Source organism: Salvelinus fontinalis, chromosome 14 (genome assembly GCF_029448725.1).
Source record: "Salvelinus fontinalis isolate EN_2023a chromosome 14, ASM2944872v1, whole genome shotgun sequence".
Lineage (NCBI taxonomy): Eukaryota > Metazoa > Chordata > Actinopteri > Salmoniformes > Salmonidae > Salvelinus > Salvelinus fontinalis.
The window spans coordinates 35,628,890-35,648,030 of NC_074678.1; the positions used below are offsets into that span (position 1 = coordinate 35,628,890).

General features: G+C 44.2%; 2 protein-coding genes across 18 annotated transcripts in view; one reads left to right on the top strand and one right to left on the bottom strand.

Moving 5' to 3' along the window:
* dock7 (dedicator of cytokinesis 7) overlaps nucleotides 1-18,813 on the bottom strand; it is a 62,458-nt gene extending 43,645 nt beyond the window's left edge. For 16 of the 17 annotated variants that reach the window (XM_055861554.1, XM_055861555.1, XM_055861553.1 and 13 more), the window contains exons 1-14: nucleotides 18,705-18,799; nucleotides 15,450-15,549; nucleotides 14,506-14,681; nucleotides 12,743-12,811; nucleotides 12,472-12,601; nucleotides 11,991-12,203; nucleotides 11,651-11,736; nucleotides 11,494-11,560; nucleotides 10,126-10,275; nucleotides 9,813-9,893; nucleotides 9,133-9,295; nucleotides 8,769-8,911; nucleotides 8,514-8,607; nucleotides 8,150-8,312 (exon numbers count right to left, since the gene is read on the bottom strand). In XM_055861554.1, the coding sequence (XP_055717529.1) occupies nucleotides 8,150-8,312; nucleotides 8,514-8,607; nucleotides 8,769-8,911; nucleotides 9,133-9,295; nucleotides 9,813-9,893; nucleotides 10,126-10,275; nucleotides 11,494-11,560; nucleotides 11,651-11,736; nucleotides 11,991-12,203; nucleotides 12,472-12,601; nucleotides 12,743-12,811; nucleotides 14,506-14,681; nucleotides 15,450-15,549; nucleotides 18,705-18,742 (1,673 nt within the window). In that variant the 5' untranslated portion in view covers nucleotides 18,743-18,799. Of the gene's footprint in view, nucleotides 1-8,149; nucleotides 8,313-8,513; nucleotides 8,608-8,768; nucleotides 8,912-9,132; nucleotides 9,296-9,812; nucleotides 9,894-10,125; nucleotides 10,276-11,493; nucleotides 11,561-11,650; nucleotides 11,737-11,990; nucleotides 12,204-12,471; nucleotides 12,602-12,742; nucleotides 12,812-14,505; nucleotides 14,682-15,449; nucleotides 15,550-18,704 lie in introns of all 17 variants that reach the window. The other variant, XM_055861538.1, reaches the window with a different exon arrangement.
* On the top strand, nucleotides 351-5,416 carry angptl3 (angiopoietin-like 3). Its single transcript, XM_055861566.1, has 6 exons — nucleotides 351-1,041; nucleotides 1,345-1,455; nucleotides 1,626-1,848; nucleotides 2,145-2,237; nucleotides 3,378-3,644; nucleotides 4,326-5,416. The coding sequence occupies exons 1-6, from the start codon at nucleotides 523-525 to the stop codon at nucleotides 4,484-4,486; spliced, it is 1,374 nt and encodes a 457-aa protein (XP_055717541.1). The 5' UTR covers nucleotides 351-522; the 3' UTR covers nucleotides 4,487-5,416.
* Nucleotides 18,814-19,141: the final 328 nt, after the last annotated feature.

The window sequence follows — 19,141 nt, forward strand, 5'->3', positions numbered from 1 at the left end:
TCACGGTGAGGTGTGGCTGCTATGAGGTGAGATCTGAGATTGATTGGGACGAATGATCCATCAAATCTCTGATGGCCTTCCATTGTTGGCTTTCTGCTGGTCAGCTAAAGCAGAGTAGTGCAGATGGGAGTAGGGTGGGTGTAAAGAGGAGAGGGGGGCTGCTGTTGTGCTGAAGGGGTGTATTTGCTGTTCGCTCACTACATGATTTGTTTGTTTTTGGAGGGCGGGGGGCTGAAGGGGCTCCCAAGGGGATTTCAGGGGGCACAGTATCTCAAGCATAGCAGGGCTTAATGATCAACTAATCTCCCCTCCCCTTGCTGGATGGGGTATATAACACAGACCTGTCTGCTACTCTCAAATCATTCTAGCAGAGAGAGAGAGAGGGGGAGTGAGTGCGAGAGGTAGAGGGAGAGACTGAGTGAGAAGTCCAGACAGAGTAGGACAGAACAGAGGAAGAAGAGAGTGAAAGCATTAGAGCGAGACTATTTCTTGTCGTCTTCTTGCACACAGAGAGATTTAACCATGAAGCTCTTCTGCCTCCTGTTCCTGGTTGGTCTGTCTGTAGCCCAGGCAGCTCCTCGGGACTCTTCCAGGGTCTATCCCACCATGCCCTCTCAACTCCAGCCCCAGACTCCAGCTGAGGCCAAGTCCCGCTTTGCTATGCTGGACGATGTCCGTCTCCTGGCCAACGGTTTGCTCCAGCTGGGTCAGAGCCTCAGGGATTTTGTTCACAAGACGAAGGCCCAGATTAACGACATCTTCCAAAAGCTGACCAACTTCGATCGCTCCTTTTACCAGCTCTCCGTGGTCACGTCAGAGATCAAGGAAGAAGAGGAGGAGCTGAAGAAGACCACCACGTTCCTGAAGGCTAACAACGAGGAGATCCGGAACCTGTCACTGGAGATCAACGCCAAGATCAACAGTATTCTGCAGGAGAGGAGCTTGCTGCAGAGTCAAGTAGGGGGGTTGGAGGAGAAGCTGAAGGGACTGTCTGAGAGCATGATGCCGGGAGAGCAGCTCAGTGAGATCAAGTCACTCAAGGTACGCTGCTGTCCGTAACTCACACTAATCAGTACGAAGAGGAAGAATTTATTTTTGATTCAATGTGAAATGTTTTTTTTTGAATAAGATGTGTTTCTGCCGCATGTATTCAACATATTTCTGCATATTTAAAATTACATCCTACTAAATATTCCAATTGCTGAATTCATTGAGAAGTTTCAGTTATTAGCCTCAAGAAAACATACCATTTTAAATGAGTAGTAATGCTTTTAACTTCAAGTTATTGGAAAATGTCCTTTAAATGTGATCATTAACGAGACAGTGTCAACTGGTCTGTTTCAGGATGTGATTGAGGCTCAGGAGAGGACCATCACTGACCTGCTGAAAGCTGTGAAGGACCAGCATGATCAGCTCAACCAACAGAAAACTAAGATCAATACTCTGGAGGAAAAGGTACATATCTCTGCTGCTTAGAGGGTCTCCACTTCTATACAGTAGACCAAAGGTAATGGCCATTTATTGAAAACTACAGTTAGATTTCATCCCTGTCCAATCAGTGTATAGAAAGGACACAAATATTTAACAAGACAACGCCATAACGTTATGTTTGCCTGCTATTCCAGATCAGCATCGATCATTTCCAAGACGCGACTGACAAAGCAATGGCTTCCGACTCAGAGACCCCAGACATGTTTGAGTACCTGACAGGCAACTCCAGTGGTGAGGACACAGACCTACCCGTGGACTGCAGTGATCTTTATAACAGAGGAGAGAGGAACAGTGGGGTGTACCCCATCAAGCCAAATCAGTCAGAGCCTTTCAATGTCTACTGTGAACTGACCTCAGGTAAGACAACACTTTAAAGAAAGTCATTAGCCTACACTTTCTTCATAAAGTAATTGTGACTGAACAGCCAAACAAGTCTGAGATTCCATGTGTCAAGCTATTTCCCTACATTACATCGTCTGAATACGTCAATGGACATAGTCAAGATAAAAACAGGACTGAACAATCTCCTCTATAGGAAGAAGGGTCAAACCGGCTATCAGAAGGAAATAAGTGCAATCATCTTTCCCTAATCAGTAAGGAACTGGACATTGTTGTTGTTGTGATCCTCTCCATGTATTGACCACATCTCCCAGGAGGGTCAACAGTCATCCAACGCAGGGAGGAGGGGTCCGTGGATTTTGACCAGACATGGGAGAAGTACGAGAAAGGATTTGGGGATCTGGAAAGTGAGATTGATCTATTTCTTTATATCAGTACATTTTGTCAGTTATTTAGAGAGACAGTCAATAGATAAAGATAAAAAACATAAAATATCTTTATGGCTCAATTCAACTCAGTTCAGAGTTAAAATTCCTGTTGTATGTGTGTGTGTGTGTGTGTGTGTGTGTGTGTGTGTGTGTGTGTGTGTGTGTGTGTGTGTGTGTGTGTGTGTGTGTGTGTGTGTGTGTGTGTGTGAGAGTGAGAGTGAGAGTGTGAGAGTGTGAGAGACGACTATACCGGATTATCCCATCTCCTTAATTATCTTTTATAGTTTCCGGTCTACAAAGCAGCTTTTATAAAGCAGAAAACAGCCAATAGAACTAGTCACTCCACCGCCCTTAAGTACATCCTGAAGGAAACAGTCACTGTAGCTTATCAGGTCCCCGTTGACAGACTGACTTCCTCCATTGTTTGACTAGACAAAGCACCTGCAGCACTTCACTTCCACCAGCCTGGCTTGGACCCCAGCCCATAGATCTAGAGTCCTACTGCATTCCAACAAGGCCACGGGTCCTTTAGGCTATGAATTATTCAGTGTCCGTTTCTGTCGCTGCTCCTAGCCAATTATGTCATCACACCCATGACTACAGCCAGAGGCTAGGGGAAAAGAGTATTGAGTGTCGGAACTTGTTTTCACACTATTTACCACGAGTCAGGCTGTGGAGGCTGCTGAGGGGAGAACGGCTCATTACAACAGTTGGAACGGAGCAAATGGAATGGCATCAAACAAATGGAGACCATGTTTGATGTATTTAATATCATTCCACTTATGCCGCTCCAGTCATTACCAAGAGCCCGTCCTTCCCAATTAAGGTGCCACCAACTTCCTGTGGAGTCATGGCATACAGAAACAGCTGAAGCCAATGAAAACAAAGTACAGCATCAGAAAGTCAGAATTTTATTGTCCATTACAGCTCCAGATCGATTGCCAGTTGATGACAGAATGTTTGTCTGTTATCTGTATGCTTCCAAAAGAATAGCCTCAGTGCTTGTTGACTGTCCATTACAGCCATGTGAACATTCCACAACTGTGTGTGTTTCCTGTGAGTTGTAGAGGAGAGTTTGGAGTGTCTAACATTGTGTGTGTGTTATCTGTGTTATTGTAGGAGAGTTCTGGCTGGGCCTGATAAAGATCCACAGCCTGGCTGGCCAGGGTGACTCTATCCTGCGCATTGAGTTGGAGGACTGGAACGAAGACAGGAGGTCAGTAGAGTACCAGTTCACCCTGGAGGGACCCCAGGCCCACTACACCCTCTACCTCACCCACCTGTCTGGAGATCTGCCTAACGCCATGGGCAACCACACCAGGTTCTCGACCAAGGACCGAGACAACAACAACCACCAGGACTCAAACTGCGCCAAAACCTACACAGGTAGGTCTACTGACGACACACTCGGTGCAACTACAGGTACTGACGACACACTCGGTGCAACTACAGGTACTGACGACACACTCGGTGCAACTACAGGTACTGACGACACACTCGGTGCAACTACAGGTACTGACGACACACTCGGTGCAACTACAGGTACTGACGACACACTCGGTGCAACTACAGGTACTGACGACACACTCGGTGCAACTACAGGTACTGACGACACACTCGGTGCAACTACAGGTACTGACGACACACTCGGTGCAACTACAGGTACTGACGACACACTCGGTGCAACTACAGGTACTGACGACACACTCGGTGCAACTACAGGTACTGACGACACACTCGGTGCAACTACAGGTACTGACGACACACTCGGTGCAACTACAGGTACTGACGACACACTCGGTGCAACTACAGGTACTGACGACACACTCGGTGCAACTACAGGTACTGACGACACACTCGGTGCAACTACAGGTACTGACGACACACTCGGTGCAACTACAGGTACTGACGACACACTCGATGCAACTACAGGTACTGACTACACACTCGATGCAGGTACAGTCTGGTACCATACACCTGTTAAAGACATTTCCAAGCAGACAGCACAGAGATTGACTATGGGTTCTACACTTGTTATAGAATTTAATCTACTCTTTCCCCTTGCAGGTGGCTGGTGGTTCAACGCCTGTGGCGACACCAACCTGAACGGCAGGTACATGTGGCTGAGGTCAAAGGGTCGTTCCATGAGGAGGAAAGGGATCCACTGGAAACCTCTGGGCATCTCCTACTCCCTCAAGACCACCAAGATCTCCATACGACACGTCTGAAGCCGTCCCCCTGGCCTCAAGTTTCCACTAACCCTTCTATTCCTTCCATTACAACACATTGGCATGGTAACAACACATATGCCCCCCTCGCCCGGAACTTTCCATTGACCACCCCACCCTCCCAGTTACATGATGTTGTCATGGTAACAGAAAGTGCAGCTGGGTTGTTTGCAGCAGGAAAAAATAAAAAGTCAGCAGCCAATTCGTATCCATGTCAGAGAAAAGAAGACGATTTGTCAGTGATGCAACAACCACAGTCAGCCAATAAGGGGTCTCACAAATTGGTTCAAGAAATGCCAATAGAGTTGGGTAACACCTGGGAGGGGTCGTTTGGGTTCCTAACCGACAAGCGTTGATTTGGTCAGGACGGAATGTCAGATGGTTCTACACTGTCTGGTCTAGGCCATAATAACAGCACTGAGAAGTTACTTTCAACTGAAGCACGGATTATTTTTTTATTTTTTTAAAGATGCCAAAGCAATACATAACTGACACACCTCTCTGCTTTGGTATAATAAGTTAAGTGCATGTGACAACGACATAATCCTAACAGCCCTACTACCAAGCATGTATTACCCTGCTGTATTGCTGCCTGTTATGTGGCGGTTGCTGAATGTACTAAACATCCACAAGTTAGTAGACCAAGATCAACATGATGCATAGGTCTTCCAAAGTAGCATATGAGCTTAGTATTTTCACTGTCTTTTGAACTGTATTTAAAACCATTTTCCTAATGCTCCATTAAATGTCCTGCAAGGTTAGTAATTTACATTGATCATATCATTGGGTCATATTGACTCCTCGTCTCCTGTCTACTCGGTGTTGTCTTTCTGCTGAATTAAAATGGCTGTTACATATTTTGTGTTTCTTACTACTAACACTTTATAATATAACATTTATAAAGACAAAATAAAACACACTGAAAACACACATAGTCCAAGTCTGTCCTTTGTATTCTTTGCCAAGAAAAACAACAAACAAACTGGGCTGTTGATGTAATGGAACTCACTTCCGTCTACGTGACCAACCACAAGTCATCACACCCCTCTTTGGCTTTTAAACTAGTGATGGGGGAAAATGTAATCGATACAGTTATATACCGGGATATTATTTTTGACAATATCGCAATATTACTTTTGTGGTAGTTGGCTGTACCAAGTATTTTTCCTTGATAGCTTGTTCTCCACCTTTTTAAAGAAGGAGACAATTTTTTCCCAGCACTTTTATTTCCACTTGTTTTCTCATGGATCTCTTGTCCCTCTGCAGCTGACATATCCTGAATCGCAATAAAATCACAGTATCAATTGCTATACAGATAGAATTGTGAGAACCGCAATACATATCGTATCAGCACCTAAGTATATTGATAATATCCGTTCATGAAGTCCATGGCAATTCCCAGCCCTACTATAAACTCAACAGCCGAGTCTGATCGGCCCACAACGATCGTTGACAACGCTCCTGAAACAATCATTTGCATTAACGGTCTTATGCCACTGAGGAGCCAACATACAGTACACTGTGCATTGGCTACTGTACCCAGATCTACGGCTTATCCAATCAACACGAATGTAAATGTACATATGAAAAACTCCAGAGCTCACAGCGTTTATACTCCATCATTAACAAAGTAGCCTGCAGAGTTACTAAACCAGTCACTACTGCAGCAGAGTCACTAAAGCCGTCAGGATCTCAGCTAGCAAGGTCAGTCATTTTGGGGGACAACAGTTGTATTTATTGGCTTTTCATTTTATTTTAAATTGGCTAAAAGCCAGCTAACGGAAACTCTGGCCCCATGTCAGGTAAAGAGACCATGTCAACAGTCCCTGATAAGCCCCCTCTCTCTCCCATGTCAGGTAAAGAGACCATGTCAACAGCCTCTGATAAGGGCCCCCTCTCTCCTTTTCTCTGTTTCTTTATCTCTCTCTATGCCCCTCTCTCTAACCATCTGTCTCTCCATGTCACAAAGTCTCTCTGTCTGTCTCCCTCTCCTCTGATAAGAGCCTTCTCTCTCCCTCTAACCTTGACTAAAATAGCAGCAGGGATTAGGACACACAACACAAGATTGTGTGCAGTAGTCTATCAGGCAGTGTCAGGGAGGCCTGTATATTGTGTTGCTGTTCTTACAGTAGTGTTATCCCCATGGCTCAGAGGAAAGCGAGAGTAGAAGGGAGAAAGACACTTTAGTTCCTCTGAGTTGTCCTCCAGGCATCGCTGTGTTTGATCAGAACAGGCAGGTGGAAATACACCCTTTCAAAAACAGGACTTTGTGTCACATTACCTTGAAGGACTAAGAACGACATCAACCTGTCAGGAAACAATGTCAATGCCCTGTAGGTGGTGTTGGACTGGAGCTCTATAGACTAATATCTATGCATGTTCTCTTGCAGTGGTGTTCAGTGGGTTGTGTTATTGGTAGAGTTGTGTTTACACAGCTGTAGGTAATATCGTTTCATTACCTGTAGGCGGTGTTGGGTAATGTAAGTGGTATCGTTGCATTACCTGTAGGTGGTGTTGGGTAATGTAAGTGGCATCGTTTCATTACCTGTAGGTGGTGTTGGATAATGTAAGTGGTATCGTTTCATTACCTGTAGGTGGTGTTGGATAATGTAAGTCGTATCGTTTCATTACCTGTAGGTAGTGTTGGGTAATGTAAGTGGTATCGTTTCATTACCTGTAGGTGGTGTTGGATAATGTAAGTGGTATCGTTTCATTACCTGTAGGTGGTGTTGGATAATGTAAGTGGTATCGTTTCATTACCTGTAGGTGGTGTTGGATAATGTAAGTGGTATCGTTTCATTACCTGTAGGTAGTGTTGGGTAATGTAAGTGGTATCGTTTCATTACCTGTAGGTAGTGTTGGGTAATGTAAGTGGTATCGTTTCATTACCTGTAGGTGGTGTTGAGTAATGTAAATGGTATCGTTTCATTACCTGTAGGTGGTGTTGGATAATGTAAGTGGTATCGTTTCATTACCTGTAGGTGGTGTTGGATAATGTAAGTGGTATCGTTTCATTACCTGTAGGTGGTGTTGGGTAATGTAAATGGTATCGTTTCATTACCTGTAGGTGGTGTTGGATAATGTAAGTGGTATCGTTTCATTACCTGTAGGTAGTGTTGGGTAATGTAAGTGGTATCGTTTCATTACCTGTAGGTGGTGTTGGATAATGTAAGTGGTATCGTTTCATTACCTGTAGGTGGTGTTGGATAATGTAAGTGGCATTGTTTCATTACCTGTAGGTGGTGTTGGGTAATGTAAGTGGTATCGTTTCATTACCTGTAGGTGGTGTTGGGTAATGTAAATGGTATCGTTGCATTACCTGTAGGTGGTGTTGGGTAATGTAAGTGGTATCGTTTCATTACCTGTAGGTGGTGTTGGATAATGTAAGTGGTATCGTTTCATTACCTGTAGGTGGTGTTGGGTAATGTAAGTGGTATCGTTTCATTACCTGTAGGTGGTGTTGGGTAATGTAAATGGTATCGTTGCATTACCTGTAGGTGGTGTTGGGTAATGTAAGTGGTATCGTTTCATTACCTGTAGGTGGTGTTGGGTAATGTAAATGGTATCGTTGCATTACCTGTAGGTGGTGTTGGGTAATGTAAGTGGCATTGTTTCATTACCTGTAGGTGGTGTTGGGTAATGTAAGTGGTATCGTTTCATTACCTGTAGGTAGTGTTGGGTACGTAGACATCCCTGGGGGGGAACTCCAGTATCTCTCTGGTAGGGCGAACCCTGCTGTCTGGGTAGGGCTTGACCTGCTGGAGGTCAGGGGTCAAGCAGTAGTGGGGGTTCTCTGGGGCCGGGGATATGTCGATCTTCAGCTGGGCTGGAGGAACAAGACAGCATCAACACGACATCAACACACAGACCTCAACTAAAACCCGTTTCTCAGGCCAGACTCAGTCTTACGCTAGCTGCTAGCTCAGATTTAAGTCCGTCTGGAGAAACAACAACGCCCCTTAAACTCATTTATATGACAATATAAAATAAGAAGATCTTTGTTGAAGCACTGGTGGTGGTGGTGTACCTGTGATTGGCCTCAGTCTCCTCAGCACTGAAGACGGCCTCCTCATGTCAGCCAGGAACTTATACAGGTCCTCATCACTCAGTCTGTCTCCCTCCTGTCAAAAATGAACAAACCAAAACAAAAGTCAGTTTAGTTTGTGAGACGAGTAGCAGAGTGTGTTGTGTGTCATGACTGAGTGCGGCTCAGTCGGGAAGAAAATGATTTAACATGAGCATTTCTGTGTGGTGTGTGTAGACGGGTAGTGTATGTATTGACCTGTTTGAAGAAATTGGTGACGGTGAGGGTTGCAGGTCTGAAGCTGGTCAGGCTACATGATTCATCTCCACTGGTGGTTCTCTCTAACGAGCGCCGTCCGCCAATGCTCGAGTTCCTCCTCTCAGACCACGACCCTTTCCTTTCTGGGTCGGGGGTCAGCAGAAAGTCACAGCCAGGGTCAGAGTTATAGAATCATCATGACGTCACAAGGTCAAAGGTAATACTCTCTTATATGGTCAATGATCCGTTTAATTTCATGTGATCAAAAGTTGAACTGAGTAGACAGGAGTCCCAGCACTGATCTGCCCCTGTGGTGTTCAATACCACTCAGTCCAACTTTATTGATCCCCCCCAGAGTTCTCACCTGGAGGTCCCATCTCCAGCTCAGTGTCTCTCTCCAGACTGCCGGCGCTGTTCACGATGTTCATCAGGTGGATGGCTGTCCAGGCAAAGGGCATCCGGTACCGACCCAGACGTGTGCAGAACTGCTCCGACTGGCTCCGCAACTTGTCCAACTTCTCTTTGTTCTATATATGGTAGGAAAACAATCAATACATCTCCTCCATCTGTTCTTCTCTTTGTTCTATATATGGTAGGAGAAACAATCAATACATCTCCTCCATCTGTTCTTCTCTTTGTTCTATATATGGTAGGAGAAACAATCAATACATCTCCTCCATCTGTTCTTCTCTTTGTTCTATATATGGTAGGAGAAACAATCAATACATCTGCCTCCATCTGTTCTTCTCTTTGTTCTATATATGGTAGGAGAAACAATCAATACATCTCCTCCATCTGTTCTTCTCTTTGTTCTATATATGGTAGGAGAAACAATCAATACATCTCCTCCATCTGTTCTTCTCTTTGTTCTATATATGGTAGGAGAAACAATCAATACATCTCCTCCATCTGTTCTTCTCTTTGTTCTATATATGGTAGGAGAAACAATCAATACATCTCCTCCATTTGGAGATCTACCCATCAACATCGACCACTGATGTCAGTCTATTGTTCATTTGACCATCAGGTTGAGAAGGATCTTACTTTGGCTGCATCAGACTCTTTGAAGACCATGTACGGTTCTGCACACTCGCCTATGTCTCCCTGCTGCAACACCTTCTCCAGCTGGGGACAGTCAACACAGGAGAGGTTATCAGTCACAGACCCCCCCGCCACCTCACGGGAGAGGTTATCAGTCACTACCCCAACACAGCCAGACAGAGGTGATGCTGATCCATGGGAGAGGAAGTCATGTGTGTGGCTCTGTTGTCTCCATTTTGATTCTCTCTCACTATATTTGTAAAGTGTATTGACAGTTGAGAGAGACCCTGTGATGATTGACATTGACTTGACTTACCTGTATGACGAGGAAGACGTCCTGGGAGGGGTATGTAATGGAGAAAATTGCGGAGCGGGCGAGAGTAGAGATGGCTGCTGTCTGGATGTGGGGGCGCAGCATCCCTTTAGTCTGCTCTGAGTTCAGGTCAAAGAAGAAGTTTTCCGATATCTGACAGAGAGACACATGAGCATTATACTAAAATACTGTAAATGACAGACAGCAGACTAATATTTGTATTGTAGGCTACCAGCTCGGTTTGGCAGGTAGCCTAGTGGTTAGAGGCAGGTAGCCTAGTGGTTAGAGGCAGGTAGCCTAGTGGTTAGAGGCAGGTAGCCTAGTGGTTAGAGGCAGGTAGCCTAGTGGTTAGAGGCAGGTAGCCTAGTGGTTAGAGGCAGGTAGCCTAGTGGTTAGAGGCAGGTAGCCTAGTGGTTAGAGGCAGGTAGCCTAGTGGTTAGAGGCAGGTAGCCTAGTGATTAGAGGCAGGTAGCCTAGTGGTTAGAGCGTTGGACTAGTAACCGAAAGGTTGCTGGATCGAATCCCCGAGCTGACAAGGTAAAAATCTGTCGTCCTGCCCCTGAACAAGGCAGTTAACCCACTGTTCCTAGGCCGTCATTGAAAATAATAATTTGTCTTAACTGACTTGCCTCGTTAAATAAAGATTCAATTAAAAATACATTTTAAAAATTAGTGATCTCCATTATCACACTGTATGCATGTGACTGTACCTGTGTTTCTCTTCACAGTCCCTGTTGTTCCATAAGGTGTATTTTTACCAGTTTTTTAAAAATCTGATTCTACTGCTTGCATCAATTACCTGATGTGGAATAGAGTAGTCATGGCTCTATGTAGTACTGTGCGCCTCCCATAGTCTTTTCTGGACTTGGGGATTGTGAGGAGAACTCTGGTGGCATGTCTTGTGGGGTATGCATGTGTGCTAGTATTTTAAAACAGACAGCTCGGTACATACAGCTTGTCAACACCTCTTACAAAAACAAGTAATGATTAACAACCACACTGTCTGCTGTTCCTGAAGTGTGGTTCTGATTGAGAAATAAGTTGCACTATCCCAATACCACATCTTAAAAATAAAAATGTTCTTTACTGTAAATTGACTGAGAACTCACATGGAAGACGAGGCGACTTGAGAGCAGAAACTTGACTTTTTAACAACAGTTACTTCTACCCTCTAGTGTTTATTGGGAATGAGAAAGGATTGAGTGGAGAGTCACTCATATAGATATATGGAGCATTCAAACAAGGACAACAGGTCCAATACAGACACTTTTATAGCCCAGTCATCTAGTTCACATGCACTTTAAATGGGTTTTCAGAGACTGACCCAACAACTCAGGGCCGAGTGGCATTGAGGAAAACACAACAGCTTACCTTTCTCTTTTCCTTGACATCATATAAGGCCAAACAGGCGAATATGGGCTCAATTTCAATCTCAAACCTTCAAGGGGAAAAAGGATTGGGTCAGCAGAAGGCAGGTAAAAAGACAGTTAAAAGGCTTTGTGTGTGTGTGTGTGTGTCCTCCACTTACTTCAAGGACAAGCACTTGACGAGTAGCCTCTGGCCAAAATGTTCCTTAGGGACGTCAGGCACACAGTGGCGCTCTATGGGTTCTTCCTGAGGACGCAGATCCAAATAATAATTATAGGAAAACCATGAACATAATAACAGTTATTGGAATGTACTGTGTAGGAGCCCTGTATCTAAGGGGGAAAAAAACATCACACTTCAGTAGCACGTGCTTCATAGCATTACTATGGATGACGATACGCATTAATGTGAGGAGACCGACATGCACTACGCCAAAGCAACAGCTGGCCTGACACTTCTAAAGGCACTATCTGGAGGATAGTGTGTGTGTGTGTCTATACCTCATCGAGGGCGGGGTGCAGGGCGAAGAGCTCACGGTGGCGGTGGGACTTGCGGTGCTCCTCGTTGTGGCGGTCTATCTCCTCGTTGGGGGCCCGGTCAAGCAGGTGGGGCAGGACGGCGTCGGGAACAGAGTTCTTCAGGTCAAAGATACTACAGGCCCAACTGCCCCGCGGGGTGTCATCTATGGACATGGACCTACGCTTTAGATCATCCTGGAAGACGACAGAAAAACACAGGTCAGGGACTAAACATACCACAAAAGATGAAGCGTAAGACGGCCGCCCCGTTGCTACGGGTTACCTGGTCAACCGCCCCATTGCTACGGGTTACCTGGTCAACCGCCCCATTGCTACGGGTTACCTGGTCAACCGCCCCATTGCTACGGTTTACCTGGTCAACCGCCCCATTGCTACGGGTTACCTGGTCAACCGCCCCATTGCTACGGGTTACCTGGTCAACCGCCCCATTGCTATGGATTACCTGGTCGTCCTGGTAAGTGCTAACGTCTGGCATCTCATCGGCCTCAAACACCTGTTTGGGCAGACCTTTCTGCCTCTCCTTCTGCCTGTCCAGGGTGTTAGGGTTAAATCCTGTACCAAGCTTATGGTATCTGTTGAAATAAGCAGAACATGAGTGTTAAGCTAAACAACTAGTAGCTATGTGTTAAAATGTTTTAAATTGGGGGTGTTAAAGTTGAATGAATTGGTCTTATAAATGGAAAAGCTCCTTAAATAACAGAGAGGAGCCTTACTTTCTGTTGACGATGGCCCAGTCCTCAGTGTAGGACCTGACACAGTCTCTGACGTGGGCGTCATTGTCCCTGGAACACAAAGAGACACAGCATTTCAGTCCCAGTTTCAACACCAGGGGTGTATTCATTGAAGCTAAACGTTCAGATAGAAACGCAATCAATAAAGTAAACGCAATGACCTATTTTACCTGACAAATACTAATTTCTGTCAGTTCACGTCTGTTTAGACAACACATTTATATCTTACCAGACCCCAGGCTGCAGCCATCAGACACCATCAACAGACAGTGTTAAATCAATAACGCTAATGAATCGCTATACTGCAGCAAATGTCCTGTCTGTATAGAGGATGGTAGCAATGGCAGCCATAGTAAGATAGTTTTATTAATTGTCTTGCAACCTCTAACCCTGGCAATTTGACTGGTAAACTCATGGATACTCATGGGCTGCCTGGTATTGTGGTGAAATAATTTCCATGGTAATGTAGAACTTTCATTTAAAATGATGCTAACCAATGTGGCTCATGCAATGGAATGTATTTTTTGTATTGTCAGCTGAGTTTATTCAACAAATCATAGCACAGTTTGATGGGTACACTTCCTGCTTTGCCTCTATGAGTACACTTGCAATGGCCGCCAGTCCACCCATTATACCATCATTGACTTTTCCCGACGCCCGTTCTATTTATATGGTAGTAACAGGAGCCACAGCAATCTTATCTCTACTAGCCTATCAAGTGAGAGGTAATTCTATAGATGCCGTAAAGGAGTCAATGGAACGCAGACATTCCACTGACCAGATTGTAAAATCGGGTTTGTTGAATGTGCACCAAAGTGGATATTCGTCAAATCCATTAAGATTTAGGGAATTGTAACAGGCCCACAATGTGGTTACTTAAGTCCAATTTTGATATATTTGGCTGTTTTTGCTGCATAACATGTAAAAGTGGTCCTTTTTCAGGTTTAGAAGAAGTGACTGCTAAATGCTAACTCCCATTCATATAAGCTGGTTAGCATAGCTAAATCGATGGTAGTGGTCAGTCGTTTTTAACTGTAACGCAGGTGATTGGTGACGATGACATAAACGTGTTGGTGTTGACATCCATGCAATCATTATACACCGATGTCTACCTAAACATAGTGTGAAATACACATAAACAACAGCCGATATGAAGGCTAATTTTGCTGGGGGGTAATGAGGAGACAAGTGATATTTCCCCCACGTGTTTCCATAGCAATTCAATTGTTTTTGTAAGGTTCAATGTTTTCTTTTGACTGCATCTATGTGACACACGCCAAACCAGATCAGTTATTTGCTTTATTCATTGGGTAAATCAATGTGTGTAAATCAGGTTAGAGGATCTGAGAAACATCCATTTGCTGTACTAGAGTTTGTTAGACCAGATGTAGGACTACTTCTATAGCTAGAGGGCCCCAACAACATCTCTACTGGTTCAGTATGGTGCTTCCTGCCTTCCCGATGAGGGGATATCTCCATCAAGCTCCAGCAGTTGGACAGATGTGGAGTGTTACAGTGGGGTTTTCCACAGTTTGGTTAGGGTTTTGATTTGAGGGGTTGTGAGCTTTTGTAGTACACTGTACTTTGTTTCCCTTTTCTTCTTTTTTTTTGTAGTGTAAAGCAATTTGTGACAACTGTATGTAAAAAGAGATTTATAAATACATTTTATTGGTTGATTAAGCTGATTGATGCTCCTCAGTACCAACTCTAACCCAGCCAGTAGAGCCGTCCCCAGCAGCACCTACCCTTCCTCAGGCACGGCCTGTCCCACGGTACGACACTCTCTGGGGGTGTATACCACTTCGATGTCATCCGGGGGGAAATCGATGAGGTCCCTCAGGGGGCCCGACTCGATGATGGGGGGATGGGTGATGAGGTACTCCTCAAAGTCCACCGGCTCCACTGCCTCTGTGAGAGGAACCTGGAAACAGAGAGGAAAGGCTGTGTGAGTGAGTGCCAAATCAGATCTTAATAGGCCTGCCTATGAAACTGGGTTAGCTGCCAAAAATAAATCATCCCCAAAAAGTCCAGCTGGATTACTAGCAAAGAAATATCAACACTTAGCTGTCAGACAATCCTGTGGCTTGATGCATGTCACAAGACAAGTTCTAGCCCTGGAACCTTTTTAAAACAAATCAAAACTTTCAGGGAACCATATATTTTATATTGGCAGACAGACACTTTGGATCACTGAGGAAATGCTCACAAACCCTGATGTAACTGGAAAAGCAAGTACTGGCAAGCAAACCACCTCAGGCATAGTCTAATGGCTTTATAGGCTTGCTTCTGTCTATTTCTAAAACAAAGCACCCAGGGGGAGTCTAATTCCTCACTAAGTACAGTTAAAGCTTTTGGGGGGAATTTAGAACACAAACACAATCCGTTCACAGTTGAATTAAACAGTCAGCTTTAGCCTAATTAAGGATGGTTATTTGCTCCTTCAGCTCAGCGGTAGTCGGGACTAGGGAGAGAACACCATTAGGGCTGTATTATTTTGGCACAAGGTCGCTAAAAGTCAATGGGCTGCCTCAGCAAACACTTACTGGTGGGATGGGCCAGGCCGTGTAGTCCCTGACCACACTATAATAGGGGTGAGAGGGTGTGAAGAATGGACCTCAACTGTTAGCAGATACACTCCAACCCTATTTCCCTCCCTGAACACTAAGATGCATTGTGTGTAGGTACTTACGGTGTTGCTGGCGGCGGCACCCACGTTGAGGTTCTTGAGGAGCTGTGGGGAGCCCCCATACTGACCAGCGATCTGTTTTCTCACCTCGGCTGCTACAGTTCTGCAGGGAAGAGAGGGAGAAGCTTAGCAGTGAATGTCAAGCTGTTGTGTTACATTACGGCAAACAGGTAACAGACTCAGATAAAACATGTAAGCCTATAGCTTGTGGCTATATATCTTATCTATTCGATCTAGGCTTTGCTTATATTCAACACAGTCACAGACGATGCCTCCAGGCTGCTTACGGTAAAGCCATCTCATACACGAGTTTGAAAAGGGCAAGCGAAAGACAGGGCAGTGTGTAAGCGGAATACGTTATTAGAGAAGGCCATTAACTGCAGTGGTCTGGTCACTCCGCAGGTCAGGTACAGTAGTCAAGTCCAGCAGTTCTGTTGTGGGCCAAACATTACTATTATGGTCCCTGCTGTGGCTCAGGGCTCTCTCTCTCCCTGGCCCTGCTGGTGGCCTTACTGCCCCCTCTGATACGGCACTATATCACACCACAGAGAGAGAACAAATAAAATCCCCTGGACCTCCGTCAGCAACACAAAGCGCTTGGCTAGGCAACTGCTGCTGACTGACTGCACCACTCTGTGTGCCTTTAAATCACAGCCACCATCAAAACCCGTCCTCGTGCCCTTGAACAAAACAACTACGCAGCACTAGCCCAGAGAGGGAGGAACAAACAAACAACAAATTACAAAATGTCACATGAGGAACTTGAAGAAATGGAGAGAGGATGAGAGGGTGACCAGAGGCAGGTTAGGTCAGAGAAAAGGTAACAGGAAGCTAGGCCAATATCATGAATGAATTTCTGAATCTCAGGCAAGTGTAAATATAGCTTATAACTTTCCAACTCAGGAAAGACATTATGATGTAGGCTAGGCCTAGATATACTGGTGGCTACTGCAGTGCTGTCACCTGGATAACAGGCAGATGCAATGAACCAGCTACAATACATAGCACGGTTCTGCTGCTAGGGCTTATATTCAGGACCTTTATTAAGCCTGCCTGGTCACTGCTCAGGACAGGAGAGAAGGAACAGACAGCATGATACAGGCAGGCTAGTGCGCTCCTTGCATCATTTAGAACACTGGAGGAACACAAGGTCACCTCACACACACTTAAAGCTGCAATATGTACCTTTTTGGACGACCAGACCAAATTCACATAGAAATATGAGTTATAGATCTATAATTGAAAGTAAAACCAAACTGATAGTAAAAAGTAATATAAAACTGAAAGTAAAGCAAAAACTAAACTTAAATGGGAAGCATAGAAAGAGCTCAGAAAAAAAATCTACCACTTTTTAGACATGCTTTCAATGAGAATTACAGATGTATACAAAACATTTCTATGTGAATTTGGTCAGGTTGCCCCAAAAGTTACCTATTGCGGTTTTAAATGGAAAACTCAATCAGACATTGTTTTGGCCTGACTTAATGAGAAAGATCTGAACCTCAGTCTCAACTCCAAAGCTGAAAAGGGACTTTGAACAGGCCTCACGGTCTCTAAAGTCTTCCAAAAAGTTTAGACTTTCTGAGATGACATTTGGGAAGCAAAGACTGAACAGAAATACTGTTGTTCAGATCAGACAATATACAGAATAGAGCCATACTCCCCCAGTCCTCCTAATAAAAAAAGACAGCCAGACTCACACCAACAACAGAAGACATGATGGATAAAATACCTGCTATTCTTACTCTCATTCTGTCAGTAATTTCTAAATATTACCAGATGTCATCACATTGCTTTATCCATCTGATCTGAATAAACTAAAAGCAGAGCTTTCCAAAAACCCTCACAGATAAACCATGATCCTTTGGGGGTGGTGGTGCTCCTTCATCAAGCATGGATGTCTGAGATCAACCATAATGTATGTGTGTGTTTTACTATACTTGTGAGTACCAGAAGTAAATTTTTTCAGTCCTAACTTGCATAATGCTATTTTAGTCTTAAAGGTTAGGTTTAAGGTTAAGGGAAAATCGGATTTTAAAAGGGGAATCAATTGTTGTTCCCAAAAAGTGCTCAAGTATAGTAAGACGTGTGTGTGTGTGATTATTTTCTATATAAGGGTTATGTTCATAAATCACTTATTTGTTTCCCTCTTCTTTATTTGTGCAGACATTCTTGGTCGGCCTATGTACCTTATGTTAACAACAACTGCTTCATAGACTCCTTTTTACACTCATAGCTTGGAAAATGTCACAATACTGCAGACACTAGTCGCTCCTAAACTGAAACCAACCCCACAGCCACAATAATCATTATGAATAGGCCTATAATTTGCCTCCTGGCACAGACTGCTGTCCTGTAAAACGTTTTATGGGGGGACTAAATACTGCTTAAAGGTGTCTTATTCATTTGCTCTACCACATACGGGTTAAGTGTGATTTGTGCAACATAATCTGGCTAGCTACTTTATGATGATTTGGCAGTTTCAGTTTGACAATAACAATCAATCAACAGTTGGATGTTGTGATGGCTTGTTTATGATATAGCAAAGGGGTAACCAAACTCTTTCTCGCATGTGAGATATGACCCATTTTCTACTCCATTGTTTTACATCCAGCTTTAATTCCACTGGTATGCACAGCAAGCAACGGAAATTGACACAAAGCCCTTTGTTCGTTTCAATAGACGTATTTGATCTGAATGCATACATTTAACTGGGGCAGATAGGTTTGATCATGTCGGGCTTTTACAGGTAAACTAGTTAACATTCTCCATGACGATTTTAGCTACTGTATTGTTTGCTACGGTGTCAATGAAGTCTCGTCGATGTGTCAGTGGCAACCACCCAGCCGTAGCCACCAAAGTAGCTCAGTTGTCTAACGTTACTACGGATTTTCTAGTAGTCTACACGCAATCCAATGAATACTTAGCTAAATCCTTGTAAAGAAAGATAATGGTTGGAATTGATAGTACGATAGATGTCAAAGGTACATTTCAAACCCGTATGTAACCGCACGAGACAAAAATAACATTGCGAAAAACAGACCCCTGTTCTCTATGGGCGGGTCACTGGAGCATCTTTGATATGGCTAACGACAGCTAACTTGGATGGATGCTAGCTGGCTGGGCCTTAATTGCCAATGGCTTTGCCTTGAAATAGAGCGCAGAGGACGATAGGTTTTTAAAGATTGAAAACGGCATAGCTTGAACGGGGGACTCTGTCAGTGCAATCACTGTAAAAGTTAGAAGTAACTCCCTTACCTGCTGATTTTTTGGGCGAATGCGCGGCGCTCAGCCATAGCTGTAGCCGCTGATGTGCTTGGATTCACAGGCTTTCCACTACTCTCAGCTGCTGGAAAAAAGAGACTGGGAATAGCTACCGTAAACCTCATAAAGCAGGCGCACACGAACACACCCTGCCAGAGGTTAGACAGACTGTAGTTGTATGACACCAAAAACGGAATTAATACAAGTTTCATAATGCCATTTGGCACATATTTACTGTTGAATAAAATTTAATTTTCAAATAGTTTATCACAACCTCAATGGATTATTGATTATCATGCAAGTCCCAATACATTGTCTGACTATAAAGCATTTCTGGGAATGGAATGTTTTGGCACCCTAAAAGTGAATTGTAAGTAATGGATCAATTTAAAATTAGGTCAGCACCAACAATTTAACTGAAATGAATGAAT

Coding starts and splice junctions, on each gene's coding strand:
- angptl3 (XM_055861566.1), top strand. CDS start 523: ATGAAGCTCTTCTGCCTCCTGTTCCTGGTTGGTCTGTCTGTAGCCCAG. Junction 1,042..1,344: donor GTGAGATCAAGTCACTCAAG/GTACGCTGCTGT, acceptor GGTCTGTTTCAG/GATGTGATTGAGGCTCAGGA. Junction 1,456..1,625: donor TCAATACTCTGGAGGAAAAG/GTACATATCTCT, acceptor CTGCTATTCCAG/ATCAGCATCGATCATTTCCA.